The following is a 24848-nucleotide window of genomic DNA, read 5'->3' as shown; positions in this document are numbered from 1 at the left end:
TTATAATCCGATTCAAATCCTACACACACACAGGGCTTTTTAAACATCTACCGCCATTTATACGGATTTATTGGGTGCTTCAAGTTAAATGGGTGATACAGATTTTAGAAAACAATGGGGCTGGAAAAAAAGCTATAGCTTTCCTACATTCGCAATTTGTTCTAAATTTTTAAGAATGCAACAAACTTAAGCAGAGGAAGACTTCTGCATGGAAGAAGTGCGACGTCTCTTGATCTCGTGCTTGCGCTCCTTGGACTCCTTGACACGCTTGGCAAGAAGCTCCTTGTAGGTGGCCTCAGCCTCCTTGGAAGCCTCAGCACGTCTGCGCTTGAGAGCTTGTTGTCTTCTCTTGCGTTGGAGAGTGACAGGGGTGACAAGACGTTGGATCTTGGGAGCCTTGGTGTAGGGCTTCTTCTCGGGGTTCTTGGGCTGAACTTCACGACGAATGACGAACTTACGGACATCATCGGTCTTTTCCAAGTTGAAGAACTTGCGGATGTTGTTAGCACGCTTAGGTCCGAGACGCTTGGGGACAGCAGTATCGGTCAATCCGGGAATGTCTTGTTCACCCTGCTTGACAACGACAAGGGAGATGACGGACAAGTCAGAAGAGACAATGCATCCACGGACGGACTTTCTCTTGCGCTCACCAGTGCGACGAGCACGGTAGGTGGAGTGACCCTTGCTCAAGAGAAGACGGACACGGTGGGGAAGAAGAACACCCTGCTTCATAGGGAAACCTTGCTTATCGTTACCACCGGAGATGCGGAAAACGTAACCCTTGAACTCGTCACCAATGGAGTCACCAGGAACTTCAGCGGACATACGCTTGTCCATGAAGACACGACTGTATAGGAGGGAAGCATAAGGAATGAGTACAGATCGAGATCGGACATTCTAACCCTCAGGTCACATCCGGGTGATTCTGGCAAGAAGGAGCTCTATCACTCCAATCAACTGAATCATATTGATGGCAGAGGGTGTACAGATAGATAATATCGAGAAAGGACACTCACACGCGGCGTTCGTCTTCAATTTCAATAAGCTTTTGGCACCCAGTGGCGGGATTGGCGATGTTAAGCTGTTAAAAGAAAAGACACTAGATGTTAATAATGTGGCTCAAAGAGGGACATGGTATGCGTATTGTTTTGAATGCTATGGGATCGTGTTACAGGTGTGGACATTTTAGCTGCTGAGGTGCCTAGTTTGGTATGATGCTTTCCTCCTGACCGTGATGTACTGGTAATGTCATGCAATGGCGAAGATGGAATGTAAATGTGTGGCAGGTCGAAGTTTTTCAGGATTATCGATCTATCTATCATCCATCCAGTTCGAGTGTAATCCATTCCTGTGGAAATCAATCCATTCATAGTATCTGCAGATACTTGCCTTCATCGTGTCAAAGAAAGAGGAAGTTTGTAAGTTTGGCTGGATGGCTCGTTTTGTCTGTGCTGTCGCCAGCTGGCTGAAAATCAAGGCACCGTCACACTTTCCCAAAAATAATTTTTATGGCGTCTGGTTGGCGAATGGAAATTTTAAGTCAAAGTTTAATTGGCTACAATATCGTAAGGTCTGTACTGTTATTGGTCCGTGTTATACTTCCACCCAAGGGATCAGTAACATAGCGAATATTTACTATTAGTGAACTTTGAGATATACATGAGGGCTTGGATTTTACGCAATTCAATAATTTTGAACAGATACGAGGGTATTTCTATCAATTGCCATGGATCAAACATAGGGTAAGGATAGCTGCCAGTCAAAGAAGCAAAGAGGTTGGGACTGCGTTTTTGCTTCAACCAATTTTTTTCCCTTCATTTTTTTTTTCTTTGTACGGAAAGTAGATCTCTGTAATAACCAACATGGCATCAGTGTATAAGTCTGCCAAAGCAGGCGAGAAGGCAGAGAACAAGTCAAATGGCACTGTTGATAGACGTATAAATAAGCAGAGAGTTCTTCTTCTCTCTTCTCGTGGTATTACATATCGGTAAGCATTCAAACAAGGAACCCTTCTGTCCACCTTTTTGATCCACCGAGTTAACCAAATTCTTTCAGTCATCGTCATTTGATGAACGATCTCGAGGCCATTCTTCCACAAGCAAAGAAGGATTCCAAATTAGACTCAAAATCACACTTGCATATATTGAACGAGCTTGCTGAGCTCAGCAACTGCAACAACTGTATCTTCTTTGAAGTGCGAAAACGCCAGGATTTGTATATGTGGATTAGCAAGACTCCTAATGGTCCATCAGCAAAGCTTCACATTCAAAACATTCATACAATGGATGAACTCAAGCTCACTGGAAATTCCTTGAAGGGATCACGCCATATGCTTTCATTCGATAAGAACTTCGATGCATCACCTCACTACCAGCTCTTGAAGGAGATGTTCACTCAAGTTTATGGTGTTCCAAAGGGAGCAAGACGAAGCAAGCCTTTCATCGACCACATTCTGTCCTTTTCTATTGTGGACAACCGAATCTGGTTCAGAAACTACCAGGTAAGAAGCGTAGGGATTGAAGATAGGGATATGGAAGTGTTGTCGCTAAACTACTGCATCCGTATAGATTGTTGAGAAGAATCCTTCCAACACCCCTGGTTATACCGCCAAGGATCAGGATGATATTACGTTGGTTGAAATTGGACCTCGTTTCTGTATGACTGTCATTCGTGTGTTTGAAGGCTCATTCGGTGGCAGCACTGTCTTTGAGAATCCTGAATTCGTCAGTCCTAACATGATCCGTGCTGCTCACCGTCGTGAGAAGGCCACCAAATACAACTCACGCCAGGCTGCCCAAACTGAGCGTAAGGCAAAGTTGAAGGAGGCAGAAGGCAAAGAATCCGAATTGAGCACGCGCAAAGTCTTTGGATAAAAATGTCATTGACACTCTGTACTTTTTCCAATCTACAAAATCCCATCCCGCACATTTTCATTAATTCCCAATAAATAAAAAAAAAAATTGAGAGTATATACAATTGTCTACATCGTTTTATTGTACATCTTGATAGTATCCATTAAAGTCAAGCCGTAACAAAAGCCTTTCATAACAGTTGACCGCACCATCTGCAGACGCTACCTTTTCATAATACTTTGCAAAGACTTCCAATTTCGACAGCCTTCGCTGATCCACTGAAAACCGGATATCGCCACTATCACGAGCCTGGAGCGACGCAAGGATAGCAACCAATGTCTTCATTTGACTATGGAACCGATTCTGAATCTTGGTGCAATGACGGTGAAGTTTGCGAATTTCATTTTCAGTTGGTTCACGGTTATCGTAGCACACCGTATCAAAATCAGAGATCAAGGCTGCAAGAGCAAGGACGCATCCAAGTAATGTTTCGATGATTCGCAAGATGCCTTGTTGTTTTCGTTTGAGAATGCACTGGTGCAACAAGAGTTCGACAAAATATTCATTGTATGTTCTCAAGGTGTCCAGATCCATCATCAACTTTATTGTTTCAGTCAAGTCGTTGTCAGTGGCATCACTAGATGAATGCTGGTCGTTGTTGGTTTGCGTTGTAGCTTCCTTGGCCATCGCCTCAAGATGACGCATGTAGGCTTTCCAATTGGAGGTGATGACAGCGTCCATAACATAGCCGTGCAACGCTTCAACAAAGTGAGCAAATTGAAAGCGCACTGGCTCAATGAAAAGGTATGCGTTGGTTTTGGTCTTGGACATTCCACGTCGTGCTTGCATGCATTTATGCATATTCTGAACAACAAGACGTACTCGAAAAAGTCGAAGAAGAAAAGAGAACACACGATTGTACTTTTCGATGATGGTGGGTGTAATAATAATGTTGAGCGGATACGGCGGCGAATAGGATAGTTGCAAGAAATCAACTGCCTCTAAGCTTTGTGGATTTGTCCATTTGGCGCCACTCTCCATGTTTTGTCGGACCGAAAATGAAATGTATCTGCCCACAGATAATTTATGATTAGCCACGTTGGAGCCTAGATCATCAAGGTTGGAAGAGCTGTTTAGCAGCACATCTTTCAATGCTATGTTTAAGTCGATGGAACTAGGTGGCCACTTTCTCGATTTGATGGATTTGGGTAAGCCGATCGTTACAAGTCCGCCTGGTTGATCTTCATCCAAGTCACTGCGAAACAGTGCATCCATGGCATTACTGTAGAAATCGCCATTTTTAAATGTGAAGTAATCTTGAAGTGCTTGTAAGTATTGTAGTAATTGCAGATTTTTGAAGAAGTATGCCATAACGCTGGTGTTCAGAGACCGGCAAAGTCGACTGAGTGGCTGTTCTACACTTGTAGCTGTCACGGCATCGAGTGGTGGCATATGAGCAGCCTCTTCAGCTTCGTGTTGTTCCGTAAATCCGCATATCTGGAAGTCTTCTAATAATTTGATGAAGGCTGAAGTAGGCGGGTTGGTTATTTCTGGTAAGGAAAGTTCTTGTGCAAAAGGCGGTTTGAGGGTATCAGATGTTGCTTGAGTGTTATGTCGCTGACGCTTTGGAGACGGCAGTATAAAAGAATCGTCACAAGCATGCTTCTCCCTGGTAGTAGTAACCTGGTTGGAGTTGCCAAACACATCTATGTCTAGTGTAAATGTGGTGCTTGATGGACCGTCCGTAGATATTGTACAACCGTTCGCTTTCGCATGTTGTGATTCATTAAAAATGATGAATTTCCATGTAGGTAATACATATTTAGAATCGTCTTGAACAATGAAGTGTTTGATATAATCGTTCAGAGACGGACCGTCAACAGGGAACAGATTTTTGAGTAACCTTAGTGATTTTCCAGTCTCTAGAATGTCTAATGCAAGTTCGTCTGAGATGAAGCATGGTCGCAAAGAATCCTGGAGCTATTGTGTTGACTATGGATTAATGTGTTGATGCGCATCAGTGAAAAATGATCGGAAGCCGCATTACCTGAAAAGACGAATACCAATATTGGTCACCATCTTGAATAGCCGTATTGGAGTGGAACATCCCTGGAATACTGCTCATATTCGATTGACTGACTGAATAATCTTGCGTGAACGATGATGAAACGTGATTCGTTGCCTGGACAAAAAATTCATGGTGTGGATCTATAGATTGGAGGCTTTGGTCGTATATTAATGTTTGCTGTGTTCTGTGCTCGTTTTGTTCTCCAGGCTGTATTCCAAGCCATCCAAGTATGAGAGTGAAGTATGGCGTACTTGAAGTGGTTAAAAATGCCGAAAGAATAGATCGTAGTAGGTACGTGCAACCACATTGAGCGGTATCTAAAGACTTGACCTTTTTGAATATTATATCAAGTAACTCTGCGCCATTTGGTAGCTCGCCATTGCTATCAGATATTCTCGCTTTCGAGTTGGTAACCGAATTGCCATCTACATCAGTCTATCATAACATGGAAGAAAGGTTACTATTATAGCTCATCTACAGGTCAGTCTACCAAAAATGTACGAACCGTTTCGCAAAGTTTGACCAATTCGTCCAGAACATAGCAAATATCTTCCATGTTATAATATAATTCCATGATGCTAGCTTTTTGTATACCACCAATTCTTTCAATCATCGCCAGCAATGACTGTTGCAAATATGTATGATAATCGGCAAGACAATCCACGAATGCCATCGCCACAGAACTCCTAGAGCTGCCATCAATAACATGACATTACAACACAAATAGCCATAGTGCGACTGACTTACCCTGAACGATATTTATTGGTGTTGATAATCTTATCCAGCCTTGCCATTTGGTTGCCGATAGATATAAATCGATCAATAACTCTGCAAGGCTGAATGTCAGATACAGTTTAGCATTTGTGGTAACACATTGATTGAGACTTACGACTTTAGCCCTTTCGATCCAATCCCCATGGTTCTAATGTTTGGTATACGAGGAACAAATGACTGTTTGTCGACGTCAAATTCGAATAAATTAGATGGTGCTCCTAGTAGTAGTGTTATAATGTCCTTTGCGTAAAAAGGTTAGTGGAAATAACCTCTCTCCCAGCACTTTTTCGCTTCAAACTCACTTTAATTAAGTATTGGTGGGTAATCAGACTTTCGGGATTATAACGATGATCCGTCGATTGCCGGTAGCTAATGGAAGGGGTTAGCCGCTATTTCACATATCCAAATAGCTACATCTTTATAACACAATACCTCTCTTCTACGCGTTGGAAGTGATCAAGCGAGAGCTCGCTCAGGAACGGAGACTTCAATTGCGGCTTTGATCTCATCTTTAAGGTATCCGCCGCGTTGAGGGCAAAGGATTCCCAAGAAGTACAGTTGCTCGTTGAAGGAGTCAGCATATGTCCTTTGTTCTGTAATTCCAGCCAAGGGTCGAACGATGGGGAAGGTGCATTTTCAGAAAGTTGGCCGGCATGTTTTCTGGGGGTGCGGCTGGTTGAAATGCTGTGTTGTGTTGGTCCCTTGAATGTAGTTTCGTTAACTTTGTCCAAGAGATTATATGGCGCGTCCAGTATTGGGAATGCCATCGAATTGCCTACAGCATGAACCGTTGATCCTTTATGTGATAAGGCTTGATTAGTTATTTGCGTGAAATTGATTATGATTAAATGGTATTGTCATTACTCGACGAAGCATTTGGCAATTGTTCAAAGGCACCAATGTCATGTTTTGATAATTGAAGTTGTTCGAATGGTTCTTCGAATACGCTGTTATCCAACAGCATCTATATATTGAGAATGATGGAAATGTATAATACAAGTATGAAAGGGAAATTATCAAATATGCTGAATGCTTGGAAAATAAGAAACTACGAGTTAACGCGAACAAAAAAAATTCACGACTACCATTTTTGGGCACGTTTAGCCTTGACCTTCTTGAAGTGCTTTTTACCGCCGTTTTGCGTTCGACTTTGAACATCCAAGAAACGACGCTTGTAGTAGCCTCGAGCTTCGTCATCAGCCAAGAGCTCGTCCACAATGGTCTGTTTGCGCTCACGCTTGGTGAGACGGCTAGAGAAGAACTCAGTAGGTCCCTCAATCACGGTTCCCACTTGAAAATACGTCGGATCCTTTGAGTCACTCTTCTTGTAATGTCTCTTACGATCTAACACATTTCGGAGGCGAATGACCTGAAGATCACGCTTGATCTCGGGGGTAATCTCTGTTTTCGGCATATCGAACCAACCCTTTCCAGCAGTCGCCTCTTTTTCCTATAAGTCAATTGCATCAGATGACTAGTCATATACCAAACTACATCATTAACATATTCAAAATATACCTTTTGTTTATCCTTTCGTGACACTGGAGGAGCGTCTGATTTGCTAGCCTTGAGAACATTTAAAGCTTTGGTATTGGATGAACCTTCTCCACCGTCATCAAGGACAGCAAGTTCATGTGCGATTTTCGCTTGGTTCTTGTTGTTAACAATGTAAAGTTGGTCTTCAACAGATATTCCAGCATCGAGTTTGGGTAATCTAAATTATACGATTAGATGATGTACATATGACTTGAGTCAAAATAAATAGTAACTTACTTGAAGCGCTTATAATCGACTTTGCCGTCACTACTAGTGAAAAATTAAAGGAAAACTGTTAAGGACCGAGATAATCGCCTAGCCATCCTATTGAATTTACGAATATTCTTCTTACCTAGACTGCTGGCTACCACTGTTCATTCGAAGAGCCTCTTCAGCTTTGTCAAGAAGAGCATCAATATCTTCATCATCTTCCTCTTCACTCTGGGCCTCGGAGTCGTCTTCCGTCTCCTCTTGTCCTTCACTAGCTTCTGGCTTTCCAGATGACTCTTCGTTTGTATCTTGTTCATCGCTGGCGATCACATCAGCTTCTACACTCTGATCTTCCTCATTACCACTGGCCGTCGCAGACTTTCCCCGGTTGCGCTTCGGTTTGTTGGTGGCCTTATGATCAATTGACTTGTCCAAAGGCAATTCGGTCAATCGATCTTCATCATTTCCTCTACGGTGACTCTGGCGACGAGTGAGCACCATAACTTTATCGAACAATGCTTTCAGTTTGACTTGATCTAAAAGGCAAATTAGCAATTTGTTTTAGAAAAAAATCCCAGCTAAGAATTTATGGTTTTATCGGGTGGCTTATCTCAGCCGTGATCGTTGCAATGCCCGAAGCGGAGCTGAATGCTTCTCTTGAAGGGCAATGTCTACTCTGGCCACTCCATCCCAGCAAAAGCAACCTAAGCAAGCATTCAATTACCAAGACTACATACCTGCTGATTCAGAAATTCTATGTCCAATATGCCAAGTTCAATGTACATCTCTGCAGCGCTTAAATTTGGTGAGTTTTGTCACAGTCTTGCTGTGTCCCCTGTATAGTAGCTCACCTGGAATGTCTCTCTATTAGCATTTGGACCAAGCACACAATGAAGAAGAAACAAAGGGCGATCTTATATCATGGTTCAAAAATGCCCAAAAGAAGGTGCTAACTCCCCTTACTCAGAAAAGCTCTTCATCAAGCTCCACTCCGCCCGTTGCTAGCTCTATCAGCAAGTCATTCAATCAGATACTTGAACCCAACTTCATAAGCAACCTCAGTATTAATGGAGCTCAACCAATGTTCACACCGGAAATGGAGCAACAAATGGAAGCTGTTCGTCGTGACCATTGGCAGCGTGAAACTGGGCAAGATAGATGTTCTGAACCGCACTGTGGTAAAACTCTTGGCCGAGGCAGTGCTGGAAAGCAACATTGCTACCAGTAAGTATAGACCGATTGTTAATTATCCAATGCTTTATCTGATTCATATGTTCTCAACCGTTTCTTTCTTTCCCCAGCTGCGGTAGGCTGTACTGTGCTGATCACACCCGCTATGAAATGAAATTGAACACGTCGGCAAAGCATGACCCTGCAAATGGTATATGGTGCAGAGTTTGTCATACATGCTACGTCTCAAGAGATGGCTATCTTGACAACGAAGGCGCAATACGTTCAAGAACTGCATTATTTTTGATGAGAAGGATGAAAACAATTGACAGGGTCCACTTGGAGAGCAATAAGCTTGAAAAGCGATTAGAAAAGGTAAAGCTCGTTTAAATTTTACATGGAAGACTTGCAATTTCTTATACTCAAACAACAAATGCCTTTTGCTAGCTAGCCAAAATCCATACCTCATCCGATACATCATCTCGTCTAGAGAAACCATCGCTGTTGAAAACAGCTACTTTAGGGTCCGGAAGCGACCACCTCGTGGTGCAGAGAACTACTTCAGCTTCGTCCATAGATAGTATTGGTAGTCTGCTGAGTCCAAAAGCTAACTCCGGATCCAATGGCAACAGGCTAATCTCCATTGGATTGAAGAATAGAGGTAAATAATTGAGGTGTAAACCAACAAATGCAACTTTCAGATATATAACCGCGTCTATACCAGATGCGGAGAAAACTGTTGTCTCATGGGATGATGATAGAAGTGTGCTGAACTGCCCGCTCTGCAAGTAAGCAAGTTTTATTTTATGACATTCTCAATTGATTGACTACGGCCGATAGCTTACACCACATATCATATGTAGCAAAACTTTTACTATCACGAACAGAAGGCATCACTGTCGACTGTGTGGCCGCATTGTATGTAGCAACCAAACTTGCTCTTCCATGATACCTCTCTTCCTTGATATGAGTTCAGGTATGTTAATGTACTCTCATGTTGCCATTGAAAACGATCCAGCAGCTGATTAAGGTTCTTACAGACTCAGTGGATCAGCCTCCTGTAGGAGAAACTCGCGCATGTAAAGATTGCAAGAGAATGGTGTTTAGGTTTGTATTGGTCAAATGAACTTGAAGGGAAAACCCGGTTGCTAATTCACTTGTAAAACATAATGAAGGCGTAAAATTCAAAAGGAAGAAATGACCAAACCGCAGCCCATACTTCAGCTCTATCAGCAACTCTCTGCTACTAAAGCCAACATAGAAAAAATGTTACCACGATTCCAGGATATGGTCATGATGCTTGAGTATGTTTCTATAACGCTCTTGAGAACGCCAGAACATTGATCCAATATCTAACTATCACTTTTATCTCTCCAGACGTAACGAGATATCCAATCAATCGCATGAAACGTTCAAGCTTGCCGGGCAAGTGCGAAAATCTTTACTTGACAGCTTTGCAGCATTTGATGCTATATCAAAGCGAATCAACATGCTTCCTGCTCACTCTTCAAGCATGCGCAGATTGCAAGCAAATATCCACATTTCTGCTAATCACTACCTACAGCGCAATATGTTTCCTCTGCAAATGCTTCCTAGGATCCTGAACCCTGACAGCAAACCTAAGAAAGGTGCCAAAGCTAACGGAAAAGCAAAAACACCATCATCGCATGAGCAAGCAGAAATAGATGATCTTACTGCTCAGTTGGCAGCTTTTGATGAGCAGAAAACGTTAGTGGCAGGCTTTGTGAAGGATGCTCAACGGCAGAGGAAATTTGACGATGTAAGAACGCTCAAACTCAGTCTTAGTGAACTAGAACGTGAGATAGATCGATTACAAGCGGAGCTAGCCAAACGTTCGTGATACCCATATGTAAACCCATAGCACGTCTTTTGATAGGATATAAGTGTATTTAAAACAAAGTAAGAAATTATCTATTATTAATAAATTTGAGTTTATGCTGACTTGATATTAAGCAATTCTGGCATCATTTGTGCGAAGAGGGTCTTGGACTTAAGTCTGGCTCCGAGCCAGGAAGGAAGAGAAAGACCAAATGGAAGTTGACCATAAGCTTGAGTTGCTCCGAAGGATGCAAGCATGACGAGTCCACCCATAGGGCTGTAATCCTTCAATGGAGCATTGTTGATAAGAGCATTGATGTTGCCGGCAATGATAGCAGCGTGCTTAGAACCCCAGGCAGCCATCTTGTTTTCCTTGATGTTGGTGATATCACCAGCGGCAAAGATGTTGTCATAATCAACAAGTTGCAAAGTCTGGCGAACACGGACTTGGCGAGTAGGTTGTTCAAGCGCAGCTTCTCCGAAAGCCTCAGCAACAAGGTTGGTGTTGGCTCTTGGTCCTACACCAGCAAGGACAAAATCGGCCTCAACGGTTTCTCCGTTATCGAGAGTGAACTTTTTGGGTTCGCCAAGGTATCCGTTTTGATTAGGGTCAAAATCTTGGACACCATGGCCCAAAATAACCTTGACACCAGCCTTCTTCAAGGCGCTCAAACACTTTTGATGAGTGCTGTCCTTTGCATCGGGATGCAACAACTTTGGTAGCAAGCTGACTAAAGTAACATCCTTCTTCTCTCTGCCGTTGGATCCATTGTAATATTCGGTGATCTCTCCAGCAAACTCGAAGCCAACTGGACCTCCACCAATGATGAGAACCTTTTGAGCCTTGGCAACTTGCTTTTGCATGTCGCGGAAGCCTTCCTTGGCTTCTTCGAGGTCAGTGGTAGTAGGAATACGAATGGGGAAAGCTGCCCGGGAACCGGTAGCGATAACTAGGTATGCGTAGGAAATGGTATCAGTAGAGACACCATCAATGGTGATGCTCTTTTCAAGCTTGACAGAGTCCTTGGTTATGCCAGTGACGGCAACACCGCCGAATACGAGATTCTTGGATGATGAGGGGAAAAAGTTGTTGAGAGGGAACAAGACTTTGTCTTCCCAGCCAGGAATGGTGGATGCTCTCAAGGCTGGCACAGGGTTGAAACCGAAGTCATTCTTTTCCTAATGATTCTCTTGGTTAAGCACCATAGCCCATATTTGATGTTTCAATACTCAAAAAATCACTAACCACACCAATGACTCTGTATCCACTGGGCAATTTAACGCCGAGTTCCTTAGCAACATTAAGGCCTAACAAATAGGTTAGTGACTACTGACAGTTATTTAATATTATGGCAGGGAAAGAATAGTACCATAAGAAGAGAGACCGACGACAACGACGTTCTTTTGATCCGACATAGTAGTTGACAGAGGGAAGGGAAAAGATTTTAGTAAATTTGCAGGTCACAATAAGCTGTAATTATACTGTTCCTGGGCTGACAAAGTATTGAGCACCGATGACAAATCTCTGGATCAGATTATGAAATTCGATCGTGTAGAGCGGACATTCAATGGAGATTGGCAAACCACGGCAACAACGGATCGCCTCATTCCCTTGCTTGCTATTGGCCTCTAATTTAAGCACCCATCACACATTGTTCAGAAGTATAATGGGTTTCGCACTCTTAAGGGGTCGATGTTCGGCTACTCTGCATTTCGTAATTGTGCATAAGGGTATAATATTTTATTATTGGCTCTATGTGTATTTATTTTCCTGTTTCCTCGGCCAAATTCCATGTAGGGCAAGGCAACGCTTATATTATTAGACTTTTTATAGCGTTGTGAACTTATGCTTAGCCTACAGCTGCTCTCGAATAAAGATGCTCGATGGATGTGGTTTCTTTTCTACCACAACTTGCTAGAACGATGCAGTCGATGTGTAGCTAACTAAGTACATGATATTTGTAACCTGCTAACTTTTTCTTTTTTGATTAACTACAGATAGAGTTCTTCTCCTAAAAGCAGTTATATTATGACCACTAACGTACCGTTATGAAGAATATCCTATAAGCCAGCTTACTGCGATCTACTTTTATAATGTGGGATCTTGTTTGGCTGAAGGAGCAAAGAAGAAACTGCAAAGTGGCCACAAGAGAGGACAGCTTATCTCTAGAAATAGCTTTTACAATGGGGTGTGCGGCTTTTTCACTAGGCCACAAGATGCTCTTCACCATTACGGTGGAAATACTTGTTCATATGGTTCAGTCCAGTACTTCAATCTTCGGCTTAAAACTCATTGCTGCAAAAAGTATATAAGTATATATATATATCTAATGGAGCAAACACAACAATATGCGTTCTGGTACCACATATTCTACAATCGGTCAAACATAAATTCAAAGCTATTGGGGAATGTAAATCTGCAATTTTTTGTTTTCAACATAAAAAGAAGTTTTAATGAAATGAAAATGAAAAAGTGCTGAATTAAGGGTCTGGTATTGACTACTCGATCCGCACGTCTGTGAACCATAATCTTTGTAACATCACACAAAGCGTCGCCATCGGTCGAGCAGTAAAGACGCGCTTGCATATGGCCCTGATCACGCTCGGAGGAAAAAGGTACTTCTACCTAAATCAGAAGTAATTTTTAATATGGGAACTTATGGAAGTGGTGTTACCTGGATTGCTGCAGTACAAGGACCCGTAGATAGAGGTCTGCATACACATCTGTTATCCTCAACTCCCATGCAGCATGCTTTCGGCTCTCGATTTCTGTAATCCCCCGACTATATGCCTTTAAGCAGTTGCTAGTACTTTCGTTTCTCAATAAAGATGTCTTCAACTGGAAAAGATTTCCACGTCATACCAAGTGTTGGTTCGATTCCAATTTTTTTATTCAGGAACGAGATGGTCAAAGGAATGATAGACCATTAAAATTTATTTATCTCGCTATGCTCGTCATTTAATTTGTCTGCAGAACCCTTTACGCCAACCTACCCTGAACCTCTTTGTGTTACAACAAACGTATGCTGGTGGAATTGCTTTTGTAAATTGTGTTCACAATTGATATCTTGGGACAGAAGGTACGCATCACAAAATTCCGGTCGTTCAAGGGTCTGGAAACTAAATCATAGTCTGATTGAACCACAGTCTTTTCTTGTGTTCCACACCATCCCTACGGACACCTATAAATTGAGCAAATATTTGATAGACAGGGTCCTGAATACTCAGCTTACATCAATATGGTCTCCTCGGGTTTCTTAACAAAGATCGCTACCGCTGCGGCATTCTTATCCAGCTCCATTGTAAGCGCCTACAATCCCACTTGCAATGGCCAATACGTTTTATACTGGTAATTATTTTGAACCTATTGAATCTCTTGATGCCCTGTAACTGACTCTCTCATCTTGCAGGGGACAAGATTCATCAAATAATCAACAGGTACATTTTACAATTTTACAACGCTTTAACATATTATATATATTATCTATTGTTCCCACATGTCTAAACAGTTGCATAATTTTTTTGTGACAGAGTTTGGCTTCTTACTGCTCTGGAAGCACCGTGGACATTCTCGTTTTGTCGTTCCTCTACGTTTTCTATGGCCCTGGCGGCGAACCTGAAATCGACTTTGCTAACGAGGATGGCGGTTGCACTTACTTTTCTGGAACTAATCTCTATCATTGCCCCACCATTGGAAATGGTACGATATTTCGCGGAAGAAAGATGTTGCCAACGGTGATAGCATGCAATTTTATTAATCACAAAATTAACCGATAGATATCAAGACCTGTCAAGCTAATGGAAAGAAAGTGCTACTGTCTCTTGGTGGGTGATTAGCCTTTTCAATCGTTTTTTTTTTCTGTCAATTTTTACTGATACCATGTGTGCTCCTTCACAGGTGGTGCTGTTGGAACTTACGGCTTTACCAATAACACTCAAGCACAAAGCTATGCCGACCAGATCTGGGGCTTATTCGGAAATGGAGGCGCAACCTTGCGCCCTTTTGGCGATGCCGTTGTTGACGGTTTTGATCTGGACATCGAAGGTGGTACTAACACCGGTTATGCTGCATTTATTACTCAAATGAGAACTCATTATGGTAAGTGTTCGAATGACATTTTGCCGTGGTCAACATGATTTTTCTGAAAGCTCGTGCACGATCTAGCTTCCGATACTTCTAAGCAGTATTTCATCAGTGGAGCACCGCAATGTCCTTATCCCGATCAGTGGCTCGGCGACTCTTTGACCAATGCCTGGTATGACTTTGTTTGGGTCCAATTCTGTGAGTAATAACAATAGTTTGCAAGTCAAGGTACAAAATCACATGACTCATTTTATATACAATAGATAACAACTACTGCTCCGTTTCAGGAGGAAGCTTCAACTTTAACACTTGGGATACCTGGGCCAAGAGCTCCAAGAACCCCAATGTCAGAGTATTCCTTGGCCTCCCAGGAAGCAAGGGCGCCGCCGGTAGCGGATATGTGACCGCTAGCACTCTCCAGTCGACCATTCCTTCTCTTCGTAGTCAATACAGCTCCTTTGGTGGTGTAATGATGTGTAGGTATTACTCTACCATGAGCACTGTAATGCAAATGACTGATCTTTTAATTTTTAAAGGGGACGCATCTGAGGCTTTTGACAATACTGAAGTCAGCCCTAACTTTGCCACTGTAGTGGCTGGATATGTCCATAGCGGAAGTAACTGCGGTACATCCACTGGCACCACCACCACAGCCAAGTAAGAATCAAATATGACAACTTGCCAACTAAATTATGGTATGCAACTATGCTCATTTTTTAAAATAGGACCACTACTACAACCAAGGCTACTACCACCACCAAGGCTACTACTACTACAACCAAGACCACCACTACTGCCTCTCCAACATCTACTGGATCGTGCCCCGTCGCCGGTGCAGCTTGTACCACTAGTTATGGCTGTGCTGGAACGCAATTTGCTCAATGCGATAATGGAAAATGGGTTCTCCAAAGCTGTTCATCCGGTCTCATTTGCCAGCTTAGTAGCAATGGTGCTTCAGTCTATTGCGACTATGCAAGTGGTCACACCCAGATTTGCCCCTCAGGAAGTGCTCAAGCCTTGCAAGCAGTTCTCGGCGGTCCAGTGCCAAAGACCAAGAGTCAAAATGCTCAAGTGGCGTTTGTAGTTGATGATGCTGCAGTGGGTGGCACAGAATTCACTGGATTGTTCAACGTTCGCGCAGCTGCAACCAAGCCTATTGGAGCTTCCTGGACTCTCACCTTCAATGTCGCTGCCGGTCAGACCGTCGGTTCAAGCAGCCTTGGAAAAGTTACCCAGTCAGGAACAACCGTAACTATCAAGAGCAATCGCAAGAAGGTAGCTCCTCAGAGCGAAGCTGTTTTGATTGATATCAAGGGCAGCAAAGCCGGTGGTGATGTCTTCGTTGGTGTTGATCCCTCTACCATCAACTTTGTCTATTAAGACACAAAAGACTTCGCTATGCTTTAACGACGCATATCACCAATTTTCATAACTTACGTTAAGATAAATACCTCAATGTATGCTTTATTATCATTGATTTTTAAAATTTGATTTTGTGGGGTATCATCTTTTTGGAGATAAGTGAGTAGACAAAGCAGATAGCCTTGTTTACAGGAATTAAAATGCCAGATTATATACTCGCTCATTAGAACGCTGGGTTTCATCTCCAAATAACGGAACATGTGCTAAAGCCTCTGGTGTTTTCAGAGGCTCAGTGTTAGACCGCATAACATTCATTTGCTCAAGTTCCAGCCGAGCCAGCGATCAAACCACTTTATAAGTGAAAATAGAAATACACCTAGCCAGCAAATGGTGACTAGTGGATGAGAGTAATTATTACTGCAATTAAAAGTATACTAGCGATAGAATCTTTTTATCGTCACGAGGCGTACGGTTATCGAGGGGCGGTCTGATCCATTGAGTGGTAACTTCCAGTGCTATTTAAGCTATTTTGTGAACCTTTGGGTATATTCTGGTTGTATATGTTATGTCGATCTTCTAATGAAGTGTCAAGAGGGTCTTCTTGAGGTACTAATTGTCGACCTTCCAGTATTTCTGCCTCATCTACTTCTGAAAGAGCAGCCATGTTGACAGAAAGGAATCCTGCGATGACAAGAATGGCTCCTGCCCAGTATTGGAGGTTGGGTACCACATGCTTGAATACAAAATCTCCAGTTAATGCAACAGGGATCTGTAACATTAATTAGAAACGCAGTTTACTATTGGCGTTAATTTGTTATCAAGTACTTACCGTCAACGACAATCCAAGAGTTACAACTAGAGGAGAAGTCATGAGCATGGCTAACAGCCATAAATAATCCGACCTAGGGATATCAAAATCAGAATTGACTTGTGAGGAACAAACCAGAGTGATGGCTATGAAAACTTACAAGAAGGTTCCAATGAGGGCATTCAGAAATATAAGTCCCCAAACCGCAGCGGTGCTTGGCAATTCAAGTCGCTCGATGCCGAGAGCATGTAGTATACCAAAGCATGGCCATAATAGCACAACATTGAATGCTCCAACGAATCCAAAGAAGAGTGACATGTCCAATCGAGACTCATCTTGAATACGGATTTTCAGCAATATCGTATAGCAACCATAGAAAAATGCTCCCAGTAGAGCCAAGATATCACCTAAAAGTGGATTGCTAGGAGACGAAGGTGATTCAATAGGAAGAGTGCTTGCGTTTTTATCGGCGTATGATACAAGGGATACACCGATCAAACTAAAGTGCAAATCGAAAGGTAATTAGTTATGTAATGTATGATCCCTCATGAAACACTTCAACACGCTATAAATAAGTACCTAACAAAGACGGCAGCAATTTTTAACCCATTGATCCTTTCGATACCAAACATGGCACCAATACCCAAGGTGAACAAACCTAGTGCACTCAAGTCATTAATACGCAATTTCCAATTGACGAGAAATGACTTTCATCTGGGTTCATACCGGACATTGACGATAAAATGGTCGAACTTCCAACCGTGGTGTACGCTAGACTGGCATTGGTAGACCAATTGGCCAAGAACCAAACGATGCAGAAAGTAAGGCTGAGTTGGATTGTCTCCTTCGTCGATAATTTATCAGCTGGAGGAGGACCGTAATTGATTTCGTCATGAGCTTGATTGTTTTCGGCGTCTGCTCTCAGAAAAAGAGAGCTTTCGCCTAATGCCTCCTGATCATTAGCTACCATTGAAGTCGACTGCGCTCGCTCGATCTGAGAGTAACAATTCAGTCAGATACACATGGTTTGATATTGTTTGTAAGGCAATGACACTACATACCGGTACTGAAACACTTTGTTTGCATCAACGCACGAGATATTTTGTATGAGTAACTAATATCGCATTATCATGAAATCAATTGATGATACATACCTAAGTTCATCCACATGATTAGTTTTCTTATTTGACAGCTTCTTTTTCAGCAAAAATGGCAAAAGGTAGAAAGAAAAGGAAGCCGTGTTGACATAGGTGATGAGGAATGGTTTGTTGTAAGATTGTTCGCCGAAAATGCTCTGAATGGTAGCAATGGTTAGAACGGGAGGCATAGACTGTTATGTTGCTTATCTGTTTTGTGTTCTGTGCTGTGCCACTTTGTTAACTTACATTCATAACAAAAGAAGAGGACACCCATATTACTACCACCAATAGCAAGGCAACAATACCGAGAGTGTATCGCCTCCGGCTACCTGCTACCGGAACAGGTGGACTGGCGTCTGTCATTCACTATGATTGAGGGGAATGTAGTTCCTTAACAAAGCTGGGTTGAAACAAAAAAAAGAGAGATATTGCCAATTCATACGGGGTTTGATTGGGTCATCTGCAACCAATCAGGATGCTAAGGACTATTGAAACCGATATCTTATGCACTGTCTTCAAAGCCATTACATGATACACCATGGTCAAAGCCATTAAAGTACAAGATATACTTATCGTTATAGAAAATAATTAGTATATCTTACAAAGACGCCTTTACGTGTAATCAGGTGCTGAATGAGTGTAATTTAATGGTCGGCTGTTGTTCTTTTACTCAGGCTCAGGACCACCCTTATCGGAAAGTGCAGCAGGTTGCAGGAAGTGTGGATGCCCACTTTATGTCAGCACAGCGTGATATTTGACATATTTTCACGAAATCTACCCAAGTTGAATAACCCCACGCCAATCTCTTTTTCGTCGATGCACACAGTAAACAATATCTTGCCGTTTTTGAAAATGGTAGTTCTGAAAGTTTGGAAAAGACCAGAAAAAGCTCGGATATGTAACGTAACATTTCCAAAAAAGAAAGAGAGTTTTTTAAGCCAATGTTCTGAATACATTTGACGATAAACTTACTTCAGTACATATTAAGAGAACATAAAGATTTGCACTCGGAAAGCGTAGACATTATTAGAGAAACACAGGACAGTTTAAGTAGAGTTTGAGAAGTTTGTAGTCAGACTCAGTTGCATGTTGAAATACACAGTAATTGTAGGTTCGTTTCTCAGTCATGCGCAGCCTTTGCCTTTGTATTTGTGTTTTGAACGCAAAATATCAGCATGATCGCTCTTGCAGCTGCAGGAAAAACTATCCAAATATGAGCTCATTCAAAACAATACCGTTTCAAAAGGTTATGTCGTCTGCGTTAACCAATTCTTCTATTCATTTTTAGTGTCGACAGATAATTTTATATAACGTCGTCAAATCCACTGCTAATTGCGAGATTTCTTTTGCTATGTTCCTGAAGGCAATACGTTACTGTAGAATGTATTCGTCGATCGTCACAAAAAAAAAAAAATCCCAAAAATAAAACCCAGATTATATGCCCCGCCAATCAATCCGGTGAAAATTGCAGTGCAACTGAACCACTTTGCTACCTCAGAAAAGACAAGGCCTGCTTTATTCATCTCCATCGCCATCGGATCCGCTCATCAGAACTTTCATTGGAAAGTCTACATTATCTTTTACCAAAAGCCCCAAGATTATGCTTTCTTAACTGGCCTAGACAACAATAGAATAAATCACCACACACTCGGATTCTTACCCTCGCACCGCTTTACTTGTTCCTACAGGATAAATTATTGAATCAATGTCCTCTTTGCTAGTTCACCGTCAGGACATAGGGAGCGAATCGGAATGGAATGAACATCGTCGCTACGGAATCGTTATTGATGCTGGATCTTCTGGCTCTAGAGTCCACGTTTACTCTTGGAAAGATTACGCACATCTTCTCCAAACCCAGCCGCTAGAGGCTCTGCGCGGTAAAGTACCCACCGTGGAACGCGGAGACAAGTTGGGGCTTAAATGGACTCTCAAAGAGCATCCAGGTAAGGTTTCCGATGATATATTTGATTAGATCGCAGGCATACTAAACTTCTATTCTAGGAATATCAACTTATGCTGGCAAAACAAAGGACATAGGAGATCATTTGAAGATGCTTTTAGATTTCGCCGAAGAAGTTGTACCGGCCACAGAACATAAACAAACACCTATATTTTTAATGGCCACAGCTGGTATGCGACTTTTACCAAAAGAAGATCAGGAGGACATCTTAAGTGCCACCTGTAATTATATCAAAAAAAACTCTGGCTTCAAGCTAGAAAATTGCAACAAGCAAATCAAAATCATATCAGGAGAATTGGAAGGTCTTTACGGATGGACAGCTGTCAACTATCTGATGGGAGGCTTTGACGCTAGCATCAGTGCATCACTCGATGAACAACCTAAGAACGCAGATGGTATACGAGAGCAGCACCACACATTTGGATTCCTTGACATGGGAGGCGCTAGCACACAAATTGCATTTGAGCCAGAACATCATCAGAAAGAGGAACATATGGATGACCTAGAGAAAATCACGCTGCATACCCTAGATGGACGCCGAATTGAATACGATGTTTTTGTAACCACCTTTCTTGGGTATGGCAGTAATGAAGCAAGGAGACGGTACCTGGAGGAACGAGTACGCAAGGCTTATGATGAGAGTGGACCAAAATCAGACTTGTTAGATGAGCATCATACGCTCCATTTGGATGACCCATGTCTTCCTATTGATCTCAACTTAACCGACTCCTCGTCAACAAGTGTTGCATTAACACTTCATGGCACTGGATCATTCTCCAAATGCTTGGAAGCTACCCTTCCACTTCTGAACAAGGATGTTGAATGCCCAACCGAACCTTGTTTATTTAATGGTGTACACACTCCACATATTGATTGGCTAGTCAACAAGTTTGTAGGAATATCTGAATACTGGTATTCATCGCACGATATTCTTGGTCTAGGAGGGGTTTACGATTTTGTTGAGTACGAGAAGAAAGCCACCGAATATTGCCAATCGGAGTGGAACACGATTCGGCAGAACCACCAACATGCCAACGAAATTGATTTGCAGCGTTACGAAATGCAATGCTTCAAGGCTGCTTGGATGGTCAATGTGCTCCATGATGGTATCGAAATACCAAGAATCGTAGATGATGGTGGTCAAGGCACGGCAGCTCAAGAAAAGGAAGTCTTGGAACAGTCGATTGAAAGTGTCAATGCCAAGCATTGGAGTCCGCCGTTCCAAAGTATCGACACCATCAATGACATTCAAGTTTCTTGGACTTTGGGTGCTATGCTTCAGTACGTATCCGATCAAATCCCTGTAACGGATAATGGGTCCCCAGGGCATAGTACGGATGATGAAGGCCCTCATGCTATCGATAAAGAAGATGGTCAGCCACCGCTAGAAAACGTAATCGGTATACCAGGAAACCCTATACCCAAATCATTGACGCCAAGTAATGCGCATTCATTTGCTTTCTTCGTTATGTCGATTATGATAATTTGTTGTTTCCTCGTATGGTGTATTTCTCGCAGTCGGTCTCGCCGCCGAGCAGGAAAGAGTTCTTATGACCCCAACGCGGGGATCCTCGGCAATTCAGATTCAGTGCATGCCAGCCAATCTCACGGTTTCCGCTCTCAGCTATCTCATTTTCATCCTGATAGAATGTTGCGCGAAACCTACAATACTGCTCGCTATTGGTTTTCAAGACTAGGAAGAACTAATCGATCGTACAATCAAGCCCCCACTTCAGTACATGACCTGGATGTGGATGATTCCGAATATGGTGTTACAGTGACAGAATTGGATAATGTTGGATCTGAAGGCATTGCTATTAATATAGGATCCAGCCCTAGTTTGGGTGTATTACGAAGACCTACGTCTAGCAATTCTATTCGATCGCAACCATCTATACCTACGCGGCCTTGGACCAAAAAGCGATACAGTGGAGATAGTGCAGCTAGTCTAATGGGAGCACAGTCGGCCGTTTCTAGCCCTGGCGCAGTAGAGTATACTGGCATCAAGAGTTCATCTTCGGCACTAGGACTATCCAACAGAAATGGAAGTTTCACTAATCTGACTGCGCGAACTGGCAGCTCGCCGAATCTCAATTCATTCTATCAAATGGGTCTTACGCCAACACCTCCTACCATCTCATCTGATGACAATTCTGGATACCTACCAGCTGCCGTTACATCAGCATCTCCCAGAAAGCAAAGCAGAATGGGTTATTCTGTAACCGAAACGTCAGAGGAAGAGGACAATGAATATCCAACAATGGCTCAAAGTGGATCGATCGGACCATCGACGATTTTGGATATTCCATCCATAGGCAACAATGGTCGAGCCAGTCCTGCTGTATCTCAAGATGAAAGGCGACGGAAGAGAGGAGATGACATTATGTAGATACTCACTGCATAGCTCTGTAATAATGTGTATGCTGGCATAGATTCCTTTCCATATAATAAAAAAAACCTCATAAGCATTATGCATTTCTCGAACAATTAAGATGGTACATCTTTCCAATTCCGACAGGCAGCCAATCATGACGGGAGGCGGACATTCGGTTAGGTTGCGCATGTCTTGGCAACGGCTAAATTTTATATAAAGATGGCGGAGCTGTGGCCTCACACCTCTTCTTGTTTCATTCTTTCAAAAAATGAGCGAAAAATCAAAGGACGTTGAGTACACTCCTATCCCCATGCAAGAGGATGTTGAGGCTCTCGAAGGTCATGATATGAAGCGTCACTGCAAGCGTAGATGCCAACATAAGCGTAGGTTTTATCATCACCGTCATCATTATGCAAGTATCGTTCTGTTTCATACATGTCACTCACTCTTTTCTGTTGACCAACAGGTCGTAAGATGCTCAAGAAGATAGGTTTAGGTGCTGCAATTACCATCTTTGCACTCTCTAATCTGTCCACACCTTCATGGTCATGGAGAGGAGTGAGTGAACATAGCTATGTTTAAATTATCCTTTTTGAAATATTATTTAACTAACTAATTTTTCCTTTCTGTTTTGCAGTATGGAGGACAACAATTTAATGGCGAAGACAAGCCCACTTTCTACTACCCTGAAGAGCTTGCTGAGCAAAATATTCCTGAACCTGATCATTACGCCATGAAGGTTGCCTCCATGTTCTCAGACTTTGACCAGGACCGTGATTTCGATCACCACCACGGTCGCGGTCGTCCTCATCATTGGGGCAGGGGCCGGCATCATGGTCACCACCATGGCCCTCCCGTTGCTGAGGAACAGGATGGACCCCGTGGATTCCACCATGGTCCTCCTGGTTGCTCCCGTCGTCCCGGTTTTCCTGGTCGCCACGGCCATCACGGACCTCCCGGTCCTGATGAACGTGTAGATGATGAAGATTTCGAAGAAAATGATATGCCATTCCATGGTCGTAAGCATCATCATCATCATCATCATCATCACCACCATGGAGAAGGTCATGGTAGACACCATGGCAAGCATCACGGAAAGCACCCACACGATGAACCTCAGCCTGAACCCGAAGTCGAAAACGATCTAGCAAACGATATCGATGAAGACTTCGACGTTTCATTCCCACCGTTGGATGTACCCAGTTTCGATCCAGTACCCAGCTCAGAATGGATCAGAATTTACGATCACCACTTTAATTATGAAGACGTTGACGTACCAGAAGTTGAGACAGAAGACTTCACTGGTATTGAACAAGGCGATGACCAATTGCATTCAATGCCATATGATGATGATAGAGACATGCCACCTTTTATGAACGCTGTTGATGACGAAGACGTTGGTGGCGAATTTTTTGAGGAGCCTACACCTCCAACCTCTTCCGACGTCCCTCACCCAACTGACGAACCCCGTCCTCCTCACCATCGATTCCCTCATCATCCCCCACACCACAGACGCCCTCCTCATCACCGTGGTGGCCACTGCAAAGACGCCAATTTGACTTCTGAAGTCACAACTTTAGAATTCTCACCTGAAGAATTTAAGGAAGCTGCTCTCTTCGTCGATGGTGCCTTCTCCGGTTCCAAAGTTGAAATCACCCAAGCTAGCAGTGACGATGCCGTTGCCGACAAAGTCCAAGTCGAAGTCAGCATTCTTACCAGCGACGAGAAGTTGAACGACTTGGTAGCAATCAGCTCTTTCGACCACGAAGGCAAATATTCTGTTGAAGTCAAGGGTCCTGGCCATCCTCCTCGTCCATCTCATTCTTTCTTTGGTAAATTCATGGGAGGTCCCCAAGATGAGCCTGACCATCCTCCCCCGCCTCCCTGCCTCAAAGCACATGTTAAGATCACCTTCCCCGCTGGACTCAAGAAATATGATGGTCTGGATTTGCATCTCCGTGCTGCCTTTGTCTCAAGTAACCTTAGCGGTCTCACCTTTGGCAAATTCCGTGCTGGTGTTGGCCGGGGCCGCATTCATTTGGAAGACATCGAAGCTGAAGACATTCAAGTCGCCGCTTTCCGTGGCAAGATCACCGGTTCCTACAAGCCTTCTCATTATTTTGGAGCTAGCACTGTAAGAGGCATCTCCAACGTTACCGTGACTCCTACTAGCGCCAATGCTACTATCAAGGCCAACACTGTTGGTGGTTATGCTCACATTCAATTGGTAAGTCGCGATTTTCGCCACGTTTCCCAATTTCATTGATGCAATTTACTCACTATCTTTTTTATCCAATAGCCCGCTGATGGTTATGAAGGCAAGTTTGCTGTCTCAGCCTTGTCCGGCCACAACACTGTTCATGCTCCCAATCCTGCTGATATTCATGTCACCAAGCTGAGACCTTACCTCAAGGCTGGTTATTACAAGGAAGATTCGGCCTCTGTTGTCGTTGTCTCCGCCGCTCATGGTGTAGCTAAGCTTGAATTCGTTTAAGCGTTTTCCTCCATTCCTTTTATTTCCTTTTTCTCAATACAATTGCTCAACATATATGTTTCACCAGTATCATACAATATCTAACTGTAGTCAGTTCAATTAAAACCACTTGAGTATGCAATCCGAATTAAATATAAAAAAATCTGTACAAAATTTCAAACCCATAAATTTTCCCTGT

The 24848-nt window shown here is 42.9% G+C and overlaps 10 protein-coding genes across 10 annotated transcripts; 5 read left to right on the top strand and 5 right to left on the bottom strand.

The window, feature by feature from the left end:
* Positions 1–31: 31 nt before the first annotated feature.
* Positions 32–1459, bottom strand: K450DRAFT_258468 (uncharacterized protein). The gene is made up of 3 exons (XM_051591846.1): positions 1390–1459; positions 1017–1081; positions 32–847 (listed from the first exon to the last, which is right to left on the bottom strand). Exons 1-3 carry the CDS (start codon positions 1393–1395, stop codon positions 187–189), a joined length of 732 nt encoding a protein of 243 aa, XP_051441107.1. The 5' UTR covers positions 1396–1459; the 3' UTR covers positions 32–186.
* A 375-nt stretch (positions 1460–1834) lies between these two features.
* On the top strand, positions 1835–2932 carry K450DRAFT_258464 (uncharacterized protein). The gene is made up of 3 exons (XM_051591845.1): positions 1835–1987; positions 2056–2500; positions 2568–2932. Exons 1-3 carry the CDS (start codon positions 1863–1865, stop codon positions 2871–2873), a joined length of 876 nt encoding a protein of 291 aa, XP_051441106.1. The 5' UTR covers positions 1835–1862; the 3' UTR covers positions 2874–2932.
* Positions 2932–6523, bottom strand: K450DRAFT_130890 (uncharacterized protein). Its single transcript, XM_051583947.1, has 7 exons — positions 6127–6523; positions 5997–6063; positions 5810–5934; positions 5668–5748; positions 5426–5606; positions 4900–5355; positions 2932–4832 (listed from the first exon to the last, which is right to left on the bottom strand). The coding sequence occupies exons 1-7, from the start codon at positions 6459–6461 to the stop codon at positions 2991–2993; spliced, it is 3087 nt and encodes a 1028-aa protein (XP_051441105.1). The 5' UTR covers positions 6462–6523; the 3' UTR covers positions 2932–2990.
* K450DRAFT_258461 (uncharacterized protein) lies at positions 6522–7994 on the bottom strand. Its single transcript, XM_051591844.1, has 4 exons — positions 7583–7994; positions 7468–7497; positions 7213–7408; positions 6522–7144 (listed from the first exon to the last, which is right to left on the bottom strand). Exons 1-4 carry the CDS (start codon positions 7939–7941, stop codon positions 6776–6778), a joined length of 954 nt encoding a protein of 317 aa, XP_051441104.1. The 5' UTR covers positions 7942–7994; the 3' UTR covers positions 6522–6775.
* Positions 7995–8105: 111 nt separating this feature from the next.
* Positions 8106–10517, top strand: K450DRAFT_258451 (uncharacterized protein; the record flags this gene model as incomplete). Its single annotated transcript, XM_051591843.1, has 9 exons — positions 8106–8245; positions 8312–8664; positions 8742–8985; positions 9058–9271; positions 9335–9398; positions 9474–9586; positions 9651–9717; positions 9786–9914; positions 9988–10517. Coding segments are annotated over 9 exons (1808 nt in total), but the record flags the coding sequence as incomplete, so codon positions are not given.
* Positions 10518–11940, bottom strand: K450DRAFT_258448 (uncharacterized protein). Its single transcript, XM_051591842.1, has 3 exons — positions 11820–11940; positions 11696–11757; positions 10518–11628 (listed from the first exon to the last, which is right to left on the bottom strand). The coding sequence occupies exons 1-3, from the start codon at positions 11863–11865 to the stop codon at positions 10564–10566; spliced, it is 1173 nt and encodes a 390-aa protein (XP_051441102.1). The 5' UTR covers positions 11866–11940; the 3' UTR covers positions 10518–10563.
* Positions 11941–13688: 1748 nt separating this feature from the next.
* Positions 13689–16117, top strand: K450DRAFT_283765 (uncharacterized protein; the record flags this gene model as incomplete). Its single annotated transcript, XM_051593489.1, has 9 exons — positions 13689–13798; positions 13860–13887; positions 13981–14149; positions 14227–14274; positions 14348–14548; positions 14615–14731; positions 14797–15009; positions 15070–15190; positions 15259–16117. 9 exons carry the CDS (start codon positions 13689–13691, stop codon positions 15911–15913), a joined length of 1662 nt encoding a protein of 553 aa, XP_051441101.1. The 3' UTR covers positions 15914–16117.
* Positions 16118–16182: 65 nt separating this feature from the next.
* On the bottom strand, positions 16183–18396 carry K450DRAFT_258439 (uncharacterized protein). Its single transcript, XM_051591841.1, has 8 exons — positions 18089–18396; positions 17858–17997; positions 17765–17777; positions 17430–17697; positions 17283–17361; positions 16864–17202; positions 16725–16797; positions 16183–16664 (listed from the first exon to the last, which is right to left on the bottom strand). The coding sequence occupies exons 1-8, from the start codon at positions 18203–18205 to the stop codon at positions 16368–16370; spliced, it is 1326 nt and encodes a 441-aa protein (XP_051441100.1). The 5' UTR covers positions 18206–18396; the 3' UTR covers positions 16183–16367.
* A 943-nt stretch (positions 18397–19339) lies between these two features.
* K450DRAFT_258434 (uncharacterized protein) lies at positions 19340–22295 on the top strand. The gene is made up of 2 exons (XM_051591840.1): positions 19340–19785; positions 19844–22295. The coding sequence occupies exons 1-2, from the start codon at positions 19548–19550 to the stop codon at positions 22189–22191; spliced, it is 2586 nt and encodes an 861-aa protein (XP_051441099.1). The 5' UTR covers positions 19340–19547; the 3' UTR covers positions 22192–22295.
* A 140-nt stretch (positions 22296–22435) lies between these two features.
* K450DRAFT_258431 (uncharacterized protein) lies at positions 22436–24838 on the top strand. The gene is made up of 4 exons (XM_051591839.1): positions 22436–22559; positions 22643–22734; positions 22814–24403; positions 24476–24838. The coding sequence occupies exons 1-4, from the start codon at positions 22445–22447 to the stop codon at positions 24668–24670; spliced, it is 1992 nt and encodes a 663-aa protein (XP_051441098.1). The 5' UTR covers positions 22436–22444; the 3' UTR covers positions 24671–24838.
* The last annotated feature ends 10 nt before the right edge of the window (positions 24839–24848 follow it).

This window comes from Umbelopsis ramanniana (genome assembly GCF_025399195.1).
Source record: "Umbelopsis ramanniana AG unplaced genomic scaffold K450scaffold_71, whole genome shotgun sequence".
In the NCBI taxonomy this organism is placed as follows: Eukaryota; Fungi; Mucoromycota; class Umbelopsidomycetes; order Umbelopsidales; family Umbelopsidaceae; genus Umbelopsis; species Umbelopsis ramanniana.
The sequence above is the reverse complement of the archived record's forward strand: the minus strand, read 5'-3'. Positions and strand labels throughout refer to the sequence as shown.

Coding starts and splice junctions, on each gene's coding strand:
- K450DRAFT_258468 (XM_051591846.1), bottom strand. Junction 848..1,016: donor ATTGAAGACGAACGCCGCGT/GTGAGTGTCCTT, acceptor CCTCCTATACAG/TCGTGTCTTCATGGACAAGC.
- K450DRAFT_258464 (XM_051591845.1), top strand. CDS start 1,863: ATGGCATCAGTGTATAAGTCTGCCAAAGCAGGCGAGAAGGCAGAGAAC. Junction 1,988..2,055: donor TCTCGTGGTATTACATATCG/GTAAGCATTCAA, acceptor AAATTCTTTCAG/TCATCGTCATTTGATGAACG. Junction 2,501..2,567: donor TCTGGTTCAGAAACTACCAG/GTAAGAAGCGTA, acceptor GCATCCGTATAG/ATTGTTGAGAAGAATCCTTC.
- K450DRAFT_130890 (XM_051583947.1), bottom strand. CDS start 6,461: ATGGCATTCCCAATACTGGACGCGCCATATAATCTCTTGGACAAAGTT. Junction 5,749..5,809: donor GGATCGAAAGGGCTAAAGTC/GTAAGTCTCAAT, acceptor TCAGCCTTGCAG/AGTTATTGATCGATTTATAT. Junction 4,833..4,899: donor ATTGGTATTCGTCTTTTCAG/GTAATGCGGCTT, acceptor TCAACACAATAG/CTCCAGGATTCTTTGCGACC.
- K450DRAFT_258461 (XM_051591844.1), bottom strand. CDS start 7,941: ATGGTGCTCACTCGTCGCCAGAGTCACCGTAGAGGAAATGATGAAGAT. Junction 7,498..7,582: donor AGTGGTAGCCAGCAGTCTAG/GTAAGAAGAATA, acceptor TTTCACTAGTAG/TGACGGCAAAGTCGATTATA. Junction 7,145..7,212: donor CACGAAAGGATAAACAAAAG/GTATATTTTGAA, acceptor ATTGACTTATAG/GAAAAAGAGGCGACTGCTGG.
- K450DRAFT_258448 (XM_051591842.1), bottom strand. CDS start 11,865: ATGTCGGATCAAAAGAACGTCGTTGTCGTCGGTCTCTCTTCTTATG. Junction 11,758..11,819: donor CGTCGGTCTCTCTTCTTATG/GTACTATTCTTT, acceptor CCTATTTGTTAG/GCCTTAATGTTGCTAAGGAA. Junction 11,629..11,695: donor GATACAGAGTCATTGGTGTG/GTTAGTGATTTT, acceptor GAGAATCATTAG/GAAAAGAATGACTTCGGTTT.
- K450DRAFT_258439 (XM_051591841.1), bottom strand. CDS start 18,205: ATGACAGACGCCAGTCCACCTGTTCCGGTAGCAGGTAGCCGGAGGCGA. Junction 17,203..17,282: donor ATTGCTGCCGTCTTTGTTAG/GTACTTATTTAT, acceptor TTTGCACTTTAG/TTTGATCGGTGTATCCCTTG. Junction 16,798..16,863: donor GCCCTCATTGGAACCTTCTT/GTAAGTTTTCAT, acceptor TGATATCCCTAG/GTCGGATTATTTATGGCTGT.
- K450DRAFT_258434 (XM_051591840.1), top strand. CDS start 19,548: ATGTCCTCTTTGCTAGTTCACCGTCAGGACATAGGGAGCGAATCGGAA. Junction 19,786..19,843: donor GACTCTCAAAGAGCATCCAG/GTAAGGTTTCCG, acceptor CTTCTATTCTAG/GAATATCAACTTATGCTGGC.
- K450DRAFT_258431 (XM_051591839.1), top strand. CDS start 22,445: ATGAGCGAAAAATCAAAGGACGTTGAGTACACTCCTATCCCCATGCAA. Junction 22,560..22,642: donor GCGTAGATGCCAACATAAGC/GTAGGTTTTATC, acceptor GTTGACCAACAG/GTCGTAAGATGCTCAAGAAG. Junction 24,404..24,475: donor GTTATGCTCACATTCAATTG/GTAAGTCGCGAT, acceptor TTTATCCAATAG/CCCGCTGATGGTTATGAAGG.